This window comes from Carettochelys insculpta, chromosome 1, assembly GCF_033958435.1.
Source record: "Carettochelys insculpta isolate YL-2023 chromosome 1, ASM3395843v1, whole genome shotgun sequence".
Taxonomy (NCBI): Eukaryota; Metazoa; Chordata; order Testudines; family Carettochelyidae; genus Carettochelys; species Carettochelys insculpta.
In genome coordinates this window covers 255836874-255858274 of record NC_134137.1, presented here as the reverse complement: position 1 = coordinate 255858274, position 21401 = coordinate 255836874, and the positions used below count along the sequence as shown (strand labels likewise).

Sequence of the window (21401 nt, the reverse complement as noted above, 5' to 3'; positions counted from 1 at the left end):
AGAAGTATTTCGTCCCGGCAAAGAGCATGAAGTTCCTTTTTAGTCACTCACAACCGAATTCTTTGGTGGTCGAATCGTCCCAGCAGAGGTCAAAGGCTTCTCAGTACAAATCGGGGGGATCGGACAAAGATGCTAAGAAGCTAGAGCTGTTTGGTAGGAAGGTATATTCCTCCTCTACCCTGCTATTGAGAATGGCAAATTATGCGGCACACCTAGCAAACCACAACTTTGATAATTACTCCAGGCTTACTCCCCTCATGGATTCACTCCCAGAAGACAAGAAGCCAGTGTTAAAGGCGATTGTTCAAGAGGGCTACGCAGCATCGCGGACGGGAGTACAGATTGCCCTGGACGTGGCGGACATGGCGGCACGTTCATCAGCTACAGCAGTGGTCATGCGTAGAGAATCCTGGCTCCAGATGTCTGGTATCCCCAGAGACCTGCAGGCGAAGATCGTGGATCTTCCCTTTGATACACGAAAGCTGTTTGCAGACTCCACCGACTCGGTCCTCCATTCCAGTAAGGACTCGAGTCCTACACTTAGAACCTTGGGCATTTATACTCCCCCATACAGGAAAAAAAATTTTACCCTCAGCAAAGATGCTACGCTTATCAACCACAGCGTGCTCAATATCAACGAGGCTATGACCAGGGGCGCCATCAACAGCAGCAGCAGTACAGAACTTCCAGGCGACATTCTCAACAAAGCCGTACGCCTTCGGGGCAGGCCCAAAGGCAACAAGTTTGATGGGTATGTCAGGGGCTGCACTATCAATACCCTCGCTCAATGCCACTCTCATCTCATGTTCCATCATCGCCTCAGACCGTTCCGTTCCCAATGGCAAAAGATCACCACAGACAAATGGGTGCTGGAGATCATAGCCACGGGTTACACAATCCCCTTCTAGTCACTCCCACCGACGAAGCCTCCTACCAGGCCTCACCTCAGAGATGCTGCCCACGAGGCGAGGCTCAAGCAGGAGGTGGATCTTCTTATGTTCATAGGGGCGGTGGAAAGAGTGCCGAAAAAGTTCCAGGGGAAAGGTTTTTATTCACGCTACTTCCTAACAGAGAAGAAAACAGGAGGCTGGAGGCCCATCTTAGATCTTCGGGGCTTCAACCGTTACTTGCGCAAGCATCATTTTCAGATGATCACAGTTGCCTCTATACTCACGGCACTGGACGATGGAGACTGGTTTGCAGTCCTCGACTTACAAGATGCTTACTTTCATATAACAATCCACCCGGCACACAGACGCTTCCTCCGCTTCACGGTCGGCAAGGAGCACTTCCAGTACAGGTTTCTTCCGTTCGGCCTTCCTTCGGCTCCCAGAGTCTTTACCAAAACCCTGGCAGTGGTATCAGCCTACCTGCACAGACAGGGGGTGTTTGTTTTTTCCATATCTGGATGACTGCCTGCTGAAGAGGGCCTCGAAGGCAGAGGTCTTACGCATGATACGCGTCACAGCGGACACGTTTTCTTCGCTGGGCCTAGTTATCAACCTCGCAAAGTCAAAGACCGAACCCACACAAGATATTGAGTTCATAGGGGCACGCATAAACTCTTTCACAGCAAGAGTATACCTGCCCGACGCCTGCTTCTGCGCCATCGGTGCGCTGGTGCAGGTCATCACATACAGCCCCATGGTGCCGATCTTAACGTGCCTACAGCTGTTGGGCCACATGGCGGCAGCAACGTTTGCGGTACAGAATGCCAGGTTACACATGCGAAGCCTGCAGCATTGGCTGGCGAGCGTTTACAAACTGGCATCCCATACTGTCCACAGGGTGGTGTCGCCCACGACAGAGGTGCGCAGATCCCTACAGTGGTGGGAAAATCCCAAGAATCTGCTAGTGGGGGTGCCCTTTCACCAACCACAAATTTCTATTTTTCTTACTACTGATGCCTCCCGAATAGGATGGGGAGCGCACATCGGCGACAAGGTGACGCAAGGGCTATGGTCCCCTGCGGAACAGACACTGCACATAAACATACTGGAGCTCAGAGCAGCGTTCAATGCCTGCAAACGTTTTCGAGATTACCTGCACGGCAAAGTAGTCGGGATCAATACCGACAATACCTCCACTATGTTTTACATCAGTCGACAAGGAGGAGCACGATCCCGTGCTCTATGTGCGGAAGCAGTCCGATTCTGGAACTGGTTCATCGCCAACAACATAACTTTGAAAGCCTTGTACTTGCCGGGAGCTCACAATGCGAAAGCAGATGAGCTGAGCAGGCGCTTCGCACTCACGCACGAATGGCAGATCCATTCCGATCTGCTACAGTGCATTTTTCGTACATCCCCCAGATCGATCTGTTTGCCACCCAGTACAAGAAGTGTCCCCAGTACTGCTCCAGGGCAGGAGTGGGACGGGGGTCCCTGGGGGATGCATTCATGATTTCATGGAGGGGCCCTCTACTTTACGCGTTTTCCCCCACAGTGCTTATCCACAAGGTTCTGCAGAAAGCCAGAAGGGACAGAGCTCACATGATACTCATAGTCCCAACTTGGGATCAGCAGCAATGGTTTCTCTTGCTTCTGCACATGTTGGACCGCCCACCGCTTCCTCTACCGGTGGCGCCGGATTTACTCATGCAGGCTCAGGGGTCCATAGTGCACCCGCACCCTCAGGGTCTGCGTCTGCAAGCATGGTTAATCCATGGCTTAGCTCCTTAGAGAGCATGTGTACGGAGGGAGTACAACAAGTCCTGGAATGTAGCCGAAGGACCTCTACCAGGAGGACTTACAAGCAGAAATGGACTCAATTTACAGCCTGGTGTTCCGCCAAGCAGTTAGCTCCCCTTGACGTTCCTATACCTGTAATACTAGAATACTTATTGGACCTCAAAAGAGGCGGGCTTTCTCTATCCTCACTAAAGGTCCACCTCGCCGCTATATCAGCCTTTCAGCATACAGAGGAAGGGCCCACTGTATTCGCCCATCCTATTGTCACAAGGTTCTTGAAGGGGTTGGTGAACCTGTACCCCCCTCAGAAACTGCTTCCACCATTGTGGAGTCTGGACTTGGTGCTCAGCATGCTATCAGGTCCACCTTTTGAACCATTAGCCACAGTTCCCCTCCGCCTCCTTACGATGAAAACAACCTTCCTCCTTGCGATTACGTCAGCCCACAGGGTGAGTGAGCTCGCAGCAGTGATGGCAACGCCGCCCTGCACAGTATTCTCAAAGGAGGCAGTAACCTTAAGGTTGCACCCAGCCTTTGTTCCAAAAGTTTCTTCGGAGTTCCATCTTAACGAACCAGTAGTTTTACCCTCGTTTTACCCGAAGCCTCACAGCTCCAGCAAGGAGGCACGCCTGCATCTCCTGGATGTGAGGAGGGTGTTGGCCTTCTACATAGACAGAACTAAGTCCTTCTGGAAAACGGACAGGCTTCTAGTCTCTCTCGCTCCCACGTCAAAAGGAGAAGGTCTCTCTTCACAGAGAATCTCAAAGCACATTCTGTCCTGTATAAAAATGTGCTACGAGCTTCGAAAGACTCCTTTGCTGGCCCCGCCTAGGGCTCACTCCACCAGGGTGGTGGCGGCGTCAACAGCCTTCTTCAAGGGCATCGCATGAAAAGACATCTGTAGAGCGGCGACCTGGTCATCCTACGACACCTCCGCCAAGCATTATGCCCTACATCGGGTATTCGAAGAGGATACCCGTCTGTCGACAGCAGTCCTCTTGGAGGCAAGCTGCACATGAACCGATTACCCACCTCCTTACTTGGGTTACTGCTGGGTAGTCACCTATTGTGGAGCACCCACAGGGACCACTCGAAGAAGAAAGAGAAGTTATTCGCCTGTAGTAACAATGGTTCTTCGAGATGTGTCCTCGTGGGTGCTCCCCCACCCGCCCATCCTCCCTGCTTCGGATCTCCGTCTAGTGTTTTTCAGGAGCATTCGAGGCGGTTGGTCAAGGAACTGGCAGGGACCGGCTCGCTCACGTGGCCGGGGGCGTGTGGGGAGCGGCGCGCGCCGGCGCATGCGCAATCCAGGAGATACTGCTGGAAGAATTCCGATCTGCGGTGCCAGGCGAGCCCGACACCTATTGTGGAGCACCCACGGGGACACATCTCAAAGAACCATCATTACTACGGGTGAGTAACTTGTCTTTATTCCTTGTGTGCCATAAGTGCACAGTCGTCAGCAATGCAGGCTGCAAGGATGAGCCTTTCAAGCACCTTGGTTTTAGCATTCAGATGACAAAGGTCGAAAAGTAATTCATCAAGTCTGTATTTTATTTAGACTCCATGGTCCAGGTCCCTAACTGCATGGCTGAGGATGCACATGAAAAAGAGGTTGAATAACACTGGGGCCGGCATTCACCCTTGCTTCACACCATTGGATATCGCAAATGGATCTGAAGACTCACCATTTGAAAGAACAAAGACTGTCATGTCGTCATGGAACAAGCATATGAGGTTGACGAATCTTCTCAGGCAGCCAAGTTTTGACAGGATAATACATGGGGCTTCTATGTTGATGGTGTCAGACACCTTGGTCAGGTCTATAAAGACAGCGTACAGGTACTGTTCTGTTCCAACCTGCCCCAGGATCTACTCCTCTCCCCACTTCAATCTTTATTGAAGGAACAGAGTTAAAAACAGTAGAGGAGTTGAAGTACCTTGGCAGTGTGATAGCCAATGATGGCTCCCTTGACAAAGAAATCGATGCCAGAATCTGCCAGGCCAGCCGGACACTAGGATGTTTGAGAGCGTGAGTGTTGAATCAGCACAATATCCAACAGTCCACTAAACTGAAATTGTACAAGGCTGTAGTCCTGGCCAGTCTCCTGTATGGCTGTGAAACCTGGACCTTGTACAGAAAACATATAAAACTGCTGGAGCACTTCCACACACGCAACCTGAGGTCAATACTGCACATTTGATGGCAGGACAGAGTTATGAACCTGGAAGTCCTGGACGTAGCAGGAACCATGAGCATCGAAGCCATGATTCTGAAAGCCCAGCTTTGCTGGACAGGGCACGTCATACAAATGAAGGAATCAAGAATCTCTAAGCAACTCCTCTACGGTGACCTTTCCCAGGGTAAAAGGAATCGAGGTAGGCCTCGCAAGAGACATAAAGACTTCATGAAGGCCAACATTGCTCGTGCTGGTTTAAAACCAGATCAGCTAGAGCAGCATGCAAAAGACCGAACAGGCTGGCGTGCTCTCATACGATACGCGTATGACAACTTTGAAGAGCAGTGACGTACGCCTCATTGATGCTCATGAGAGGAAAAATGCGACAGCAGCAGCCGCACCAACAGAGCCAGGACAATTCTCTTGCCCCCACTGTGAATGCCCGTGCCGTTCAAAGCTTGGACTCCTCAGCCACATGCGAGTCCACAACCGATGAGCCTGTGCAAGCTCAAGACGTCATCATCGGACATGACGGACTACCTACTACATTTGTTAGTATTAAAGGTGCCACAGGATCCTTACTGTATTTGCTGAAACAGATGAACATGGTTACTCTCTGAAACTAGGCTTTTCTTAGTTTTTTTTAAATGAAATATTACTCAGCTTTTGCTTTAGTGCCTTTTTGGAAATGAGTAAATGCCCTGAAGTAGCATTTAGTTTTAGTTCCAATGGGAGAAAGACAGATGTCACTTTGAAAGTTCTGGCTGAGCTCCATTTCTTGTAGGGTGGGAAATCAAAGGAATGTGTTTTATTATGGAGATCTGCAGAGCCAAATGTCCCAGCCCTGATCCTTTGATCCCTCTTCGTACTCCCAACAGCATGGCTCTATTCTAGATTCTTAACCTTCATTTTTCCCTGGTCTTCTGTCTTTTTGTACAACTGCTCTGGGCATCCTTCTATTCCATCAACCACTGCCTAAATCACTCGCCTCTGCCAAACGAAAACCACGTTAAAAGAAGCTTGCATACTATTCAAAACAAATGGTCTACTCACAGTGAGAAATTAGCTAGAAAACAAAATTTACTTTGTGGTTAGGTTAACAATGAAGGCATGGCCACAATGGGTTACTCACTATTCTCTTTAGCCCTGTATCCTGTCCAGGACATATGAAGAATGGAGTTCTGTCTCTGACCATTCTGGCTAATAGCCAGTGATGGTCCTCTCCTCAGTGAACTTTACTGAATTCTTTTTTAAATCCAGTTATACGTCTGATCTTTGATTTTGAGCAAAAATATTAGGGTGCTTTTTGGGCCAGTTTCAAGATGTGGATAAACTAGAAATGGAGTATTTTGAAATGGGAACATCAGCAAGCCAGTAGCCATGTAGAAACGCAAATTTATTGGCCCTAAAATCCTGTTTTGTGGGGGGGAGGGGGGGATATTACAATTATATTAGCAGATTGGATATCAGTCAAGTATATGGCATCTGACTACCTCTTGATTATGGGCTAGATTGTGGCATTTAGTAGTATACGTTTGCATGGAATATCTTGCTCCCTTTTTATACCAGCACCAATGTGTTAGTGGCTGGTTTAATAGATATAAATCTAGGCTGCATCTTTGTGCTGCCCACTCTGGGGAAGCATGCATGAGCAGTCCAAAGTGCAAGGGCTGCAACTGTGGGAGGCCCTTGTGCAAGATTTGGGATGGTGGGTTAGGCTGTTTGCACATTTTCCTGGCCTGCAAAGCCCAGCAAGACTCTTGCAATCCCTCGTTAAAAGAACACTGACAATTTGAATCTCGTTTTCTTCCTCACATACACAAACCATTTGTTGTAGGATGTAGTATGTTCGGAATTCTTGAATAACAAATAGTATTAGACTGCTATTTAGGCTTGGTCTACACTGCAGAGTTAAGTCAAGGTAAGAGAACTTACATATACCTACTTATGTCAGTATATGCTCTACAACCTTGTCCCACTGATGAAAGGTTATGTGTACATTAGGAAATTAGGTTGAATTGGTTAAGGTTGCTTTTCTAGCACCTGAATTTTGTGAAGTTGAAGGTGCATGTCCACACTTGTAAATAAAGTCAATGGAGTGTGTCCCCATTAGCATTGCTAGGTTTGACTTTGTTAGCAATGCATTTGGGGGTACCCATCCCACAGTTCCTGCGACACCGTTCCATTGTGCGTTTCTGTCCCAGTGTGTGATGGTACCAAAATGTGCTGTGGGTCATTCTGGTTATGCCATCGGAATTCCATAGGGCACTTGTCTCCTCCCCCTCCTTTTGGAAAGCAAAGGCAGAAAGGGTTTTTGCACCCTTTTATCATGTCCATGCAGACACCCTTGGAAGGCCATTATGGGACATGTGCAGCTTGAAACAGTTGTGGCAAGCGTTATGAGCGCCTCATGCATTGTGCTGCTGTATGTGCAGAGCCTAAGCTGCTGTGAGAGCAATAAAGACTTTGAGGAGGATTTGGACATTTACAAAACGGAGAAATTGGAGAGGAGGAACGGGGAGATGCTGGCTATGCTTAATGGTACACGTTGCCGACTCCTGGTTGTGAAAATGTAGGGAATGGTATACTTCAGTTATTTGCCCCAAATATCCACAACTTGCTTCAAACTGACAGTGATGTACAAAGAGATGGGTTACATTTTTACTTTTTTCTTTTTATATTTGCATGTTATATCCAATATTACTTGCACAGGAAAGAAGCTTTATTTTATTTATAGTCGATTTTGTATGAAAGGGGACTTGTATCTAGAGTGACAGTGAACTTGCAAGGCATCTAAGATCAAAGTGTCTTAATAGAAGCATCAGCCAGGCACTGTTAACACCTCTCGCAGGAATTGTCTAGTTATTACATGATCTTGCCTTGAGTGCAGGGACTGAACTGGATGACCCCTTGGGATCCCTTCCAGTCTTATATTTCTGCATCTGTGATTCTTCGGTGGTGGTGGTGGTGGTGAACAAGGTTTGCAAGGTAAACAATATTTTGTATAGTTACAATGTTAGTGTTTATAGCGAAAGTTTATGCTTAAAGTACCGTTAACCTTTCATTCTGAACCAATTTTAAGATTATTGTAGTTTTCTGAAAGTGTCATAGGAATGCTGACAGTTTCCAGGTTTGTTACCTAAGTGAATTTTTTGGAGAAGTTGGTGCGGTAATGTTGCAATCTATTCTAAGGATGTTTGCCTTACGTAAAGTGGGTTGTCTCTCTTGTTAGTACTTCTGAGTAAATGGATATTTTTGTTACGGAATCTGTGTTGTAATTTAATAATATCCAAATAAGAAGAAAATGCTGGCTAAAATTTGTTTATTCCATATTTATTTAACTTATCTATACATAAACAAGTTCTGTCAACAAAAAAAAAGTCGTATGGATGCTCCAGTCGGCCCCCTATCAACGGACAGGGCTTCCGGGTCACCAGGCAGCCCTGTCTGCTATGCTTCTGGTTGGCTGTTCTGTTAAGATAACAGCTGGGCAGTCTGGCTGCTCTCTTTCAACAGAGTGATCTGCTTTTGTGTGTGGCTGCAATCTGTCGACAGAAGTTTTGTCAGCAGATATTTTCTGACAGTAACTTCTGTTGACAGATCGCTCTAGTATAGATGTAATGATATATTTCCTGCTCTTTTGAATGGACTTTCTATTTGTGTGTGTCTCCCTCACTTGGTTTCTTTTCAAATCTAAGGTACAAGCATGCATTTTCTCTGATTGCATTTTGATTTCTCCCACCTGTTGTTAAATTACATGAAGAATATTGGGTTATATTAATTCTAGGGATCTATTAAATGTGAGGATTCGTGCAAGATGTGTTTGTACCATAGTGGATAAGCGGAATGTTTCACTAATATGGATTATTTCTCTCACTCTTAACTTGGATAAAATACAAAAAATTGATTTTAATTTTGAACTGCTTCTTTACTTTTGTACCAAATGTTTTAAAGTCCTGTGTCTTACCCACAGTGATGGGAAGAATTTAGGACATCATTACAAAACCATTGACTTCAATATATTCTCTTGTTGCACAAGTTTATTGTGCATAATACTTATGTTTTCATTCATTAGAATGTCATAAACAATATGCACAGTGATATGACCATGCAATGTAATTTTTTGTTTGATTAATTTAAGTAAAACACATTTTTATCTTGTACGTTTATCTAGGTGCAATCTGACTCTTTATTCCTTTTGGGGAGCTCTTACCATGTTCACATTTTCCATCTTTGGCATTTTGTTTGTAAGATTTAAATGAAAAATGCCAAACTCTAAATGAGAAAGTATTAGATTTTTACATCCCTAGAACAGTGTTAAAAACTCAAATATTTTATTTTCCTCTATAAATTGTTTACCGTAAGGGTTTCAGTCATATTAGCTGTCTACACTATCTCCGTACTTCGAAATCCCTTTACTTTACTTTGAAGTAAAGGGACTTCAGAGTTGCCCAGGTACTTCAAAGTACTGGCGGGTTAGCCACAGCTACATGCGAGCTGGCACATCAAAGTTTAGCACTTCAGAGTTGCCACAGGGGTGAATTAGATCAAGTGCTGCATATGCAGCACAGCACTTCATTAATAATCTCCTGACACCTTACTTACCACGCTCCCTTCGAAGTAGGAGGCTAGTGTAGACAAGCCCATTGTAAATAAAGCAGGTGCAGCATCCATTTTAAATATAAACTGCATGGTTTCCGCTGTAGTGTGTGGATAAACAGACAGCATTCAAAGCCACGTAAATGTTTTATATCCGTAGTTATCAGTAGTTAAGTTTCACACGTTGCAATGAACCATCCAGTCATTTTCCTTGTATTTGAACGGTACATGAGATCCTTAAAAGAATTGTAAAGAAAATTATAAAATACATTTATAGAAACTTTATAAATGCCTTTTCTCTCTTCTCCACAGTCATAATGAACGGAAAGTGACCTGCAAGCATCCAGTAACAGGACAGCCATCACAGGATAACTGTATTTTTGTTGTGAATGAACAGTAAGTGAAATGTAGTTTGCATAACATAAAATACGTGCATTCTTAATAAATTTCACAGTGAACTACAATCAGTATTGAAATTGATTTTATAATCTAATTTTTCTGCGCTCTACTAATCTAAGACAGTAAAACAATTAAAAAGAAAAAAGAATTAACTCAAGTTGGGCATTCTATGTTTTAGTGTAGTGCTGTAGGTATTATTTCATTGTTCACTTCAGTTACCCTACCCATTCTCATGCAGGATAAACAAAAATTTTTAGTAGGATAATCCAGAAGTTTACATTTTTGATGATCCATTGGAATTACTGTGGAATATGTTGGCATTCCGTATCTCCTTTAACAGCTAGTATTCCTCTTTCATTTAACATTAAGTATTCCATTGCCTGTCAAGAAACTGCCAGAGCAGGTCGATAATAGATATGTTGACAACTGTTTGATTATTCTAGTAGAATAAGTCATAAATGACATTAAACCAGGAATTTGAAGTAGTTGAAAGCAGTGTTAAGAATTTCTGATAGTAGAACTAAGTTTGGCGTTGCTGTATAATTTAATGACCTTTTTAGTACTTGGCTCAGGTAATTTTCTTATGAAACCTGAGTTGCTTGCTTCAGAATTGGAAAAGTAGGACACAGCCACTTTGAGAGAACATCTTAGAGATACTAGTTAATAGCAGCCTGTACTCATAGCAGGTTCTAGTGTGTTGAATATTCTGTTTTCAGGACTGCTGCAACTATGACATGTGAAGAAAAGAAAGAACGACCCATAAGCACAATAAGTGAAGCTTCCAACTATAATTTGACATCAGACTATGCTGTGCATCCAATGAGCCCTGTGGGCAGAGTAAGTCATTATATCCAACATTTTTGTTAGTGTAAAATATTCAGTTACACCATAACATAGCAAACCGAGTCCTATAATTAATTTGAGGCATTGCAATTAATATTCTGTTTAAATATAAAGTATATGTATATCTCCAGGTGCTTGATGACCTGTTGTTTTTATTTGGAGGCCGAGGTGTTGGAATAACTTATCACTAAAGCTGTAATTTCTGGCACATGCTTCTTGGCTATTATGACTTTCACATTCTGAAATTCTTTCGTACTAGACATCTTTGTTTTGTATAGAGGCAAGTGTATGTTTGGTAGGCACATGAAAAAGTAAGTATGTGGACAGTTGCAAGATATGAAATTGAAAGATATGACCAAATAGTCTCGTGGAAGGAATATAGAATTATAGCAATTTGCAGGAGATTTGTAGCAACCCTTTAGAGTAGTGTTGAGAACAGACCGTATGGCAAAGGTTACATTTAACTGGCAACTACTAGTACTAGAGCTTCAGTGTATCTTGAAGGTAACACTTCTGTGTCTCTAAGGGTATGTCTTCACTACAGGGAAGATGGACCCTACCATGGTGCATCTTCCGAAGTTAAAATTAACATGCATAGTGGCAACATGCTAAATCAAACTTACAGGGTGCATGTGTTGGTTCTGATACTCCCTGGGTGAATGTGGCAGGAGGATTGTAAGGTAAAGTCAGTGGGAGTGCGCATTTCCGTCAACTTCCCTTTGTGGAGATGGTGCAGAAGCCTGAATTAAGGTACATTGATTCTAACTACACAATTAAAATATCTCAAATTGTATACCTTAATTGAACCTTGTGCTGTGGTATAGACCTACCCTCAGAGATAATATGAAGCAAAAGGCTTTAAAGACCATTGGTGTAGAACCAAAAGTTTTGTTTTATTTTCCATTCAGAGGATGCTTTGTAGAAGGGCAATCCATTCACTACAGAATTGAATTTTTTCATGGAATTTTGACAGGTTAAGTGTATAACATTGAGAAAAGAGTTAGCCAGATGACATCTTGGTTAGTGATGACAAAAAAAAAAGGTGTCATCAGTCTTCTAATCTGGGGGTGAGGAAATTTTTTACATCAAGCCCACTTTTCATTCCTGTAATTAGCAAAGCCCCCACCCAACCTGTCTAATGAAATCCAGACGAATAGAAATTTCACTAATGTTCATATGAAAAAAAACAAAACAAAAACCTTTTGGCACATATAAGAAAATAACTGTGTAGAATGTAAGAACTTTATTAATGGGTATATAAATGTGAATACGCAGACATAAAATCAGTAAAATATTTCAACGTTTTTAATTAGATGGATGAGCCTGAGGCCCAGCAGCTGATAGTGCTGCATCCCCCTTGTGAAATTTCAGCCCCCCCAGTGCTGCATCCCCCTTGTGAAATTTCAGCCCCCCCGGGGGGCCCCGTCTGCCCATTTTGCCCACCCCTGTTCTAGCCAACAGTTAACATTTCTACAGTATTTTTACATACTCCACTACGAAGAAAGAAATACTGTTGAATTAGACGTTAAAAGCTTGTATCCAGCAAAGCATTTCTCCCACAAACGAATCAGATTTGCACCATGTGCTTTAAAGTGTTAGTGTTAACTGAGCAATTTCTTTAATTTTAGCAAGTTTGCCTTGTTTATTTGATCTGTGAAAGAATAAATAATTAAAGATTGTCCATAAAATAAGACATTTTGAGCATGTTGGAGATTGCTTTTAAAGCAGCTTTTGTTATAAAATGGACACACATAGGTCAGGCAAAAACTTGACCTACATTAAAACCATAATCTACTGTGGAAAGACTTCTAGATTCTAGAAAATGCCTTAACCTAATAGGGTTGCTGAGAAAAGAGTAGCAAAGTTGACATTTTAAAAAATTGGTGCTGTTAATCATGACATTACACTAGTTGCTAAGTCCCTGAAGGAGAAGCTCTTTTAAAAAAAAAAAAAAAAAAAAAAAAAAAAACAACCACAATACGATCTTTCTCTCAGAACTTTGCTGACGACATCAGTGACGCTGTTGTAAAATTATTACAACAGAGCTTTGTTAGAGTTAATTATGTGGGGTGAAATATGTTCATTTCTATTGGGGAGACAGGAAATTGATTTATGGCTTCTGCAACAAAAATTTAAATAAACTGCTTACTGTGTTTTGGTTGACAATGTATTGAAAAGAAATTGCTACTGGCTATTGAATTACAGTAATTTGTCAATATTTCTTGGTAGAGACTTTTACCTGTTTTATTGAATAGGATTTATTGAGCTACTTTTTTAGAGAAAACACTTCTGCACTAAAAGCTGTGCCTTATAATCACTAAATACTTAGTGTTCATATGAATGATATTCAGACTGATACTTTAAACAGTTATCAGAAATAAACTTATTTACGATATTGTACCATTTTTCATAGTGCAATCTGTGCCTGCAACATAGAAACCATAGATGACACTAATCAACCTCTTTGACAGTTTCAGGGGGTCCATAGGTTCAGTGCGTTTAAGACTTTTATTCCATCATTCTTAGAAGTGGCCCTTCAGTGATAATGAGGAACTTTAGCTGCAGTCATGAGGAGTTTTGTGTAATCAGTTTTGATGTCTGCCTCTATCTGTGAATACAGAACTTTAGGTACCAGGACTGCTTTTGACGGTGCGAGTTTCTGACCATGTGTCATTCCAAGTGTCCAATGCATCCTTCAGTCTGTGTAGACTATGGATTGCTCCCTTTGTAACTCCATTTAAGATCGTCATTTGCAGCATTGACTGTGACTGTGGTGGCCCACATGAGCGTGACAGTCCTTGCTACATCTGCTGCATATGTAGTGGGTGTCTGGCACGTCCTTGCTGTCCTTTCTACAGGCTCGCTTCTCCTCTGCCAGCTGTCTGATCTTCATCTTGCCCTTCTGAAGTCCCTTGTGTAGTTCCTGCTTCCAGTTGCTGCGGTCATCTGCCAGCTTTTCCCAGCTATCTGGGTCGATGTCTGTCTACCTCCTTGAGGTCCCTCTTACAGACGTCTTTGTAGCGAAACTGGGGGCGTCCGGGAGGTCTTTTGCCAGAGGCTAGCTTGCCATACAAGATGTCTTGGGATCCTTCCATCATTCGTCCTGTGGACATGGCCAAGCCAGCGGAGGCGCTGCTTCCTGAGGAGGGTGTGCATGGTTGGAATTCCAGCTTGCTCGAGGACGGCGTTGTTGGGCACTCTGTCCTTCCATGATATCCCAAGAATGCTCCTGAGGCAGCGCAAGTGGAAGACATTCAGCCCCTTTTCCTGGCGGGCGTACAAGGTCCAAGACTTGCTGCCATAGAGGAGGGTGCTGAGCATGCAGGCTCTGTAGACTTGCATTTTGGTGTGAGTGTACAGCTTGTTGTTGTTCCACACTCTCTTGCTGAGTCTGGACAGAGTTGTGGCTGCTTTTCCGATCCTCCTATTTAGCTCAGACTCCAATGACAGGGTGTCAGTGATGGTGGACCCAAGATAAACGAACTCGTGGACGACCTCTAACGAATAGTTGTCAGTGCCGATTAATGGAGGCTTAGCAACTTCCTGACCAAGTACGTTTGTCTTCTCTAGGCTGATGGTAAGCCTGAAGTCCTTGCATGCTTTGAAGAACTGATCCAGCAGTTTTTGACGCTGGTCTTCTGTGTGTGTCACCACAGCAGCATTGGCTGCGAACAGCATGTCTCTAATGAGCACTTCCTGCACCTTAGACTTACCCTTCAGCCTTGCAAGATTAAACAGTTTCCCATCAGGTCTTGTGTGCAAAAAGATGCTCTCTGTTGAGGATCCAAAGGCATGCTTCAGGAGGAGTGCAAAGAAGATCCCAGACAATGTTGGAGCAAGGATGCATCCTTGTTTGACGCCACTCCTGATGCTGAAGGCATCCGATGATGCGCCATCATACTGGATGGCTCCTCCCGTGTGTTCGTGGAAAGACTGGATCATCTTGAGTAGCCATGGTGGACAGCCTATCTTGTGGAGCAATTGAAACAGTCCATTCCTACTGACCAAGTCGAAAAGCCTTGGTCAGGTTGATGAAGGCGACATAGAGTGGCTTCCTCTGCTCCCTGCATTTCTCCTGCAGCTACCTCAGGGAGAAGATCATATTAGTGGTAGATCTCTCGGTGCACAATCCGCACTGGGATTCAGGATACACCCTCTCAGCGAGCTTCTGGAGTCTGCCGAGGATGACACGAGCGAACAATTTACCAGTGATACTTAGGAGGGAGATTCCACGGTAATTGTGGCAGTCACTTCTGTCTCCTTTGTTCTTATACAAGGTTCCAATGTTGGCGTCCTGCATATCCTGTGGAACCTCACCCTCTCTCCATCACAGGCACAGCAGCTCATGTAAGGGTTCCAAGGCACACTTGATTACCTTTGGTGGTATACCATCCTGGCCTGGGGCCTTTCCTACTGCAGTGCTGTCAGTAGCTTTCTTCAGTTCGACCACAGTTGGTTCCTGGTCCAGCTTGTCCATGACTGACAGGAGCTTGACGACATTGAGGGCTGTATCAACCACAGTGTTCTCGCATGAGTACAGCTCGGAGTAGTGCTTGACCCATCACTCCATCTGTTTGGCTTTGTCTGGGATGACATCACCAGATTTGGATTTCAGAGGTGCCGTCTTGTTCGGGATGGGTCCCATTGCCACCTTTATGTGCTCATACATTCCCCTGAGATTACCAGAGTCACCACAGGTCTGGATACTGCTGCATAGCTTAAGCCAGTAGTTGTGGTCACAGCGCCTGGCTGTCTGCTGTACTATTTTTCTGGCTACTCTGAGTGCTTGCTGGGTTCTCTGACTCGGTGAGCGTTTATACTCCAGAAGTGCAGCATGCTTCTTTTCGATGACTGAAATCATCTCATTGGAGTTAGCTTCGAACCAGTCATTTTGTTTCCATCTCTTCTGCCAAACACTGACGAGGCCTATTGTAGATTGTGTCACTCAGATGCTACCATCTGGATGTTGCATCAGCACTGCCAGGGCTGCTGCGCCGATTCTCCTCAAGGGTTTCTCTGAACATTTCAGCTTTTTCTGAGTTTGCCATCTTTCTGGCATCAATGTGGGGCCTTCCAGTTGGTTTAGAATGGTGCAGCTTCTTGGGTTTCAGCTTGAGCTTGGAGCAGACTAGCGAATGATCTGTATTGCAGTCGGCACTATGGTAGCTGCGTGTCAGGAGGACGTTTTTGAGGTTGTCGCATCTGGTGATGACCAAGTCTAATTGGTGCCAGTTTTTTGAGCGTGGGTGTCTCCATGGTACTCTGTGCTGTGGCTTGGTTCGGAAAAATGTTTGTGATGCACAGATTGTGATATGTGCAAAGTTCGAGGAGATGCTGTCCGTTGTCATTCATTTTTCCCACACCGAAGTGACCTAGGCAAGAGGGTCATGAATCACGATCAGCTCCAACTCTTGCATTGAAGTCACCCAAAAGGTACAATTGATCACTAACAGGTATTTGCACTATGGCGGCACTAAGCTCGTCATAGAACTTGTCCTTTACTTCTGGTGTGGCGTTCAGGTTTGGAGCGTAAGCACTGATCAGCTGGACGGGACCAGCGCAGGTTTGAAGTTTGATCTGAAGGAGTCTTTCTGATCTGCCAGTGACTAGTTCTACCATTTGCAGAAAGGTGTTTCTGATGGCAAAGTCGACACCATGCTCCCTGGCTTCCTCTTGGGCTTTGCCCTGCCAGAAAAAGGTGTAGTCCTTTTCCTTTAGGGACCCTGAAGCTGCGAGTCGCGTCTCCTGCAAAGTGGCAATGTCAGCTTGGAGCCTCTTCAGTTCTTCGTTGATGACAACAGTCTTTCGGGTGTCACTGATGTCCTGAAGATCTTCAGTCAAACCAGTCAACGTGGTCCGTACATTCCAAGCAAGCTTGAAACTTTGATGGTTTTCTTTTCTTAACAATTTTCTTGTTGGTTTGTCTGGTGCTCATTTCAGTCACTTCTCAGGTTTGGGAACCTTAAGCCTCATGTACCCAGTGAGGCAAGTGAACTGTGACGAGACAGTACCCTACTGGCTGGAAGCTGCCCAGCTTAAGACATGCAGTGATTGTCCAATGAGATGCGATGATCTCTCCCACCATTGGAAGCAACCCCTGGCGCTCGTTCTCTATGCCAATCAAGCAAGAGCTTATAACCAGTATCTGTTGCCTCCCATATTGGTTCAACGCTGTTCAGCGATGCCGGAGTACCTCTCCAGGCGTGAGTCTGGGCAATTTTTATGGAGACCCTGGGCTGCCCAGACACCAGGCCCCGCTGCTCGGTTTTACTGATATAGTCCAAAGGAAAGGATAACCTCTGCGTTTGGTACCAGCTCAGCTGCAAGAGTTGCCGGGACAGTGCCAGAAGTTGACACAGAACCACCTTAGGACTCCCCTCCGGATTTTCTGTCAGGGTTTACTCCCTTAGCCTTACTCCTTCCCAGGATAACCCACAAGGCAGTGGGGCACGTTCCTCTGCCTTCACAGGAGTTGTCAATTTGCAGCACCACACCTCCTGGTCCGCCGTTGAGACTCCTATATTCTCTTTGAGTCTCTCTGTGAATTCTCTCTTATAGGTACTTTTCCAAATAATTTCCAGCCCAAATTATTTTGTTTCTCTGGTCTTGTGTTTTGCTTTCTAGAAAACAAGTTCCTGTTTTAAAAGGCTGGCATAGTACATAGGTTTTTCTACCTGTGTGTTATTAAAATGGTATTACAATGCATGAGTGAGAAAATAGTTGGGAGAGTATTTATTTAGGTCCTCTATAAAATGGGGAAAGGGGGAACACCATTTGGTTAGTTCTAACACAAACAAAAATATTGGTGGCAATTTATTAAAGTTGTAAACTAAACAATTTTCATGGAAGACTGATGCAAATTGATTAAGGACTTATCTGACTATTCGGGGAAATAATGAGGAGTTTCATATTTGGAGCAGCTCAGCTGAGAGAGAGGAATATTTCAATGTTCTTGGGAGTACAATGCTGCTCTTTATAATTAGTATAAAATAGTTCATAATTAGCATAACTATTTGTAAAATATTCTGTTTTCAGTTTTGATTTAAAAAAAAAAAAAAGATTAAGGCTGTCTGTACACTACCTGCCTACTTCAAAGGGAGCATGGTAAGTAGGGTGTTGGGAGTTCATTAATGAAGTGCTGCGGTTCATATGCAGCATTAAGGAAATCCCTCCCATGGCAACTTTGAAGTGCAGGCTTGCGTCTTGCCACAGCTAACCCGCTGGTACTTCAAAGAACCTTGGGCACTTCAAAGTACTAGCAGGTTAGCCATGGCTAGATGCAAGCCTGCACTTCGAAGTTGCTGCGGGGGGGATTTGCTTAATGAAGTGCTGCATATGCACTGCAGCACTTTATTAATAAACTCCCAACACCCTACCTACCATCCTCCCTTCAAAGTAGAGAGGTAGCGTAGACAAGCCCTAAGAGTCTAAAGCCTCTTTTCGGAGGCTGATAAAAAGATGAGTTGACCTATGTTAGTCCAAGCCACAAGAGGCTTGATTTAGGCATTCAGCCCTCCTCTTGTTCACTTCCTCTTCCACCCAAAAATAAAATAACACATTGGTAAAGGAGAGGATGGAGATTCATTCTAGTGTGCTATTAAGTGCTCCATCTTTATGGTCAACCTTCAGTGTGTTGTAAATTCAAAACCATTTGTCCAACTTCCTGATTTCTGGAAAGGAGATGATGTTATTTCAGTTCTTTTCCTACCCTAGACCAAAACCTGCTGAAGATTGTATGGATAGAGCCTGACACACTTTCTGCGTAGTCTCATGACTGCTAAAAGGTGGTGTGGTGGAAAGGTTTTTCCTTATTTTACCTTTTTTCCAGCCTATCTTTCAGCTTGTATCCTCCAAGCATTCTGAAGATGCTAGTTAAACCTTTATAAAGGCATTTGAGAATATGATATCCCCATAACAAAAATTTAGTAATATGGTATGAGCTTGTACAGGCAGAATTTTACAGGGTTTATGATGATCTCTGTGGTTCTGAGCAGGCCCTTCTGTCCTGTCTGCTGGGGAGGGAAGGTGTTACTCAAAGCCACGCTCTGGCTGCCTCTGCTGACAGGAGAGCCACTTCCTGCTGCCTGACCCGAGGGTAGGAGGAGTAAGTAGTGGCAGACAGTTTGAATCTAAGCGGCACCTTGCCTCCTTGCCATGGCCTGGCACCTGCTCCCAGCTCCTCCCCTCGCCCATGGCTGGCGGTGATCCAGCTGCGCCCCCTTCCCTTTCCATCCCTGCAGGGCGGTCCATAGCAACCTTCCCCAAGCCTTCCAGGTGGCTGGCAGATATATTTGCATAATATCATCCTGTTGTCCTGAAGGAAATTTTACACACGGAAAGAGAGAGAGGGAGAGAGAATTGTACATGTGTCTACAATGTTTTGTTTTTTTAACTAATATTAGGAAAACTCAACTCAACTGCTGCATTGTTCAGTGGATATTTGCAGTTGGTAAACTGTATGAGCCTGTAAAGATTCACTTCTGACCTCCATAAGCTTCATGTGAAAGTGCATCTGCTTGTTTACTAAAATGAAAAGATGTGCATTTAAATTACCCGAATCTGCTTGAGGAGTTGAAATTGTTTTTGGGCAACACCATCAGGGTGAATTAACCAACATAAACAAAAAGGAATTTGTGGGCCTTTCATGTATACCAAATTGTAGGCTGAGTAGGCACATTGCATTGCTTGCTCTTGGAACAAGCAAAGATTATTCTGTCTGTATATTGCATGGAACAAACAGTTGAAGAATTTGGGTGAATAAACTAGTAGTGCAAGAGAAAAAGCAGGCTTTTTGTTTGGGGGGAAAATTCAACTGGAAATTTAAAAAAATCTAAAAAAAATTTTCAAAAATGTTAATCAAAACACTTCATTTCTTGCTATATTTAAAAGAAAGGTAATGAAGGGCTACATTCACATATGGCTGCTGTTGGTATTGGAGTTTCTTCCTCATTTGTGCCCTTTAGACCAGAGTGTAGGACATTTAGTTATGATGTGAGAGACAGGTTAAATTCTCCTATCTGTTTACTGTAGGCAGGGATTTTAACTTGTCTCCCCCACTGCAGGAGAGTGTCCTGTTCAGTGGATTATATTCTGGGCAGGTCTCTTTCTGCTGTTGAAACTGTTCTATTATATATAAATAGTAATTGGAGCAGCTACTTGTCTCCCAGGTGAAAGCCCTGACACTGTTAATTCGTCTTCCCTCCTATGCCCTCCTATAATATAGTGTCATTCTCACTTTTGCTGGGGATTAGTCAAATATTTTATACAGAATGGAACAACTTATGAAGGAGGGATTTGAGACTAACCTAATATCCACCTGTTGAAACACTTTCTGCCTATTTTATGAATTACATTTAAGTTCCATTTTGATCTTCTTTGTGTTTGACTGAAGCTGTTTGGCAAACCTGTGTCAAATTTTCAAAAAGTTTAGCCAAAACTACATTTTTAGCCAAAATTGATTTATTTGGGTGAAAATTTCCCCCAGCCTTGGTAATCAGCTCTTGTAATGTCTGTGAAAACATTTATGAACATGTATACATATAATTAGACAGACATAATTTTAATTATATTTGTTACAATAACTTCCAAGTTTTGGAATCTTAATATCTAGTTCTCAGACCTGATCTTTAATGTATTCTGTCGGGTAGTCTTTTCTTCCTCATTCTTTTCTATGCTTCTGACAAAATAAATCTTCTGAGCATTATTTACTGAAATCTTCTGAAGGTAGACTGAGTTCTCCAGACTGAAATGTTGAGCTGTAGAACAGTTTTGACTTGTTTTGAATTATGTATATTTTTGATTGATTTAGCTTTTTTTCCAAATCAAATTTAGTTCAGCTGTTTTACTTTCAAATGAATTTAAAATATACTCTTCACCCTTACTTGACATCTTGTGGGTTTTTAAGTCAACCCCGTAATAAAGATTTTGGAATACAAAGCTTTTTTGTTTTAAGGCCTTATGCCGCTGTTCACAGAATAATATTGTTCGCAAAAGCTGTATATTATTACAATGTAATATATTATGTAGTGGTACGTGAAAATCTCTTTGAAATCTAATTTAAATGTCCTGTTCATTTCAACAAGGGTGTTTTAATAAAAGTACATTTTGACACTACAGAATTTTTAATAAACTCTTCCTTGCAAAGTTGGTAGACAAACACTTTATTAGGTTTCTTCTAAGAGAATACAAAGATATTTCAGAACATATTTATTTAAATAAAAATAGGTTTTTTAAGTTTTGTATTAAAATTAAAATCCTTTTTCTCTCCCTGTCTAAATATCCAGCATTTCTGATGCTCATGGCTTAATATTGTCTGCTATTTATATGGAAAATACTTTATTACAGTCAAAGGTGAAATTGAACAGTTACACACTGTAAGCACACTGAAGCATTTGCTCTTCTGAAAAAATCAATACCCACTTAAATCTTGTTTATCTTTTATTGTGTTGGTTCCAATCTGAGATACACCTCTATGTTCTGTTCTATAATATATAAATAGTCACCATCCTCCCATGGCTTTATTTATGCAATCAAAGAGCTGTCTTATGCATGGATTACTAAAGTAGCCAGTTGTTTATAAGGACCTTTCATATGAGTAACTTAACACTTTTCATAAGTATTAGTTAAGGCATTAAAATGCCCATTTGAGGTAGTGTATCACATTAGTGTTAGAATAAACTGAGCTGCAGAA

General features: G+C 43.2%; 1 protein-coding gene across 15 annotated transcripts in view; it reads left to right on the top strand.

Annotated features, from left to right (window-relative positions):
• The window catches only part of PLEKHA5 (pleckstrin homology domain containing A5), a 313047-nt gene that overhangs the window by 171376 nt on the left and 120270 nt on the right, over nucleotides 1-21401 (top strand). For all 15 annotated transcript variants that reach the window (XR_012646953.1, XR_012646955.1, XR_012646954.1 and 12 more), the window contains 2 exons: nucleotides 9782-9865; nucleotides 10585-10705. Coding sequence is in view for 12 of the 15 variants with exons in the window: in XM_075005058.1 (XP_074861159.1) it covers nucleotides 9782-9865; nucleotides 10585-10705 (205 nt within the window). In the remaining 3 variants the exon portion in view is untranslated. The remainder of the gene's footprint in view (nucleotides 1-9781; nucleotides 9866-10584; nucleotides 10706-21401) is intronic.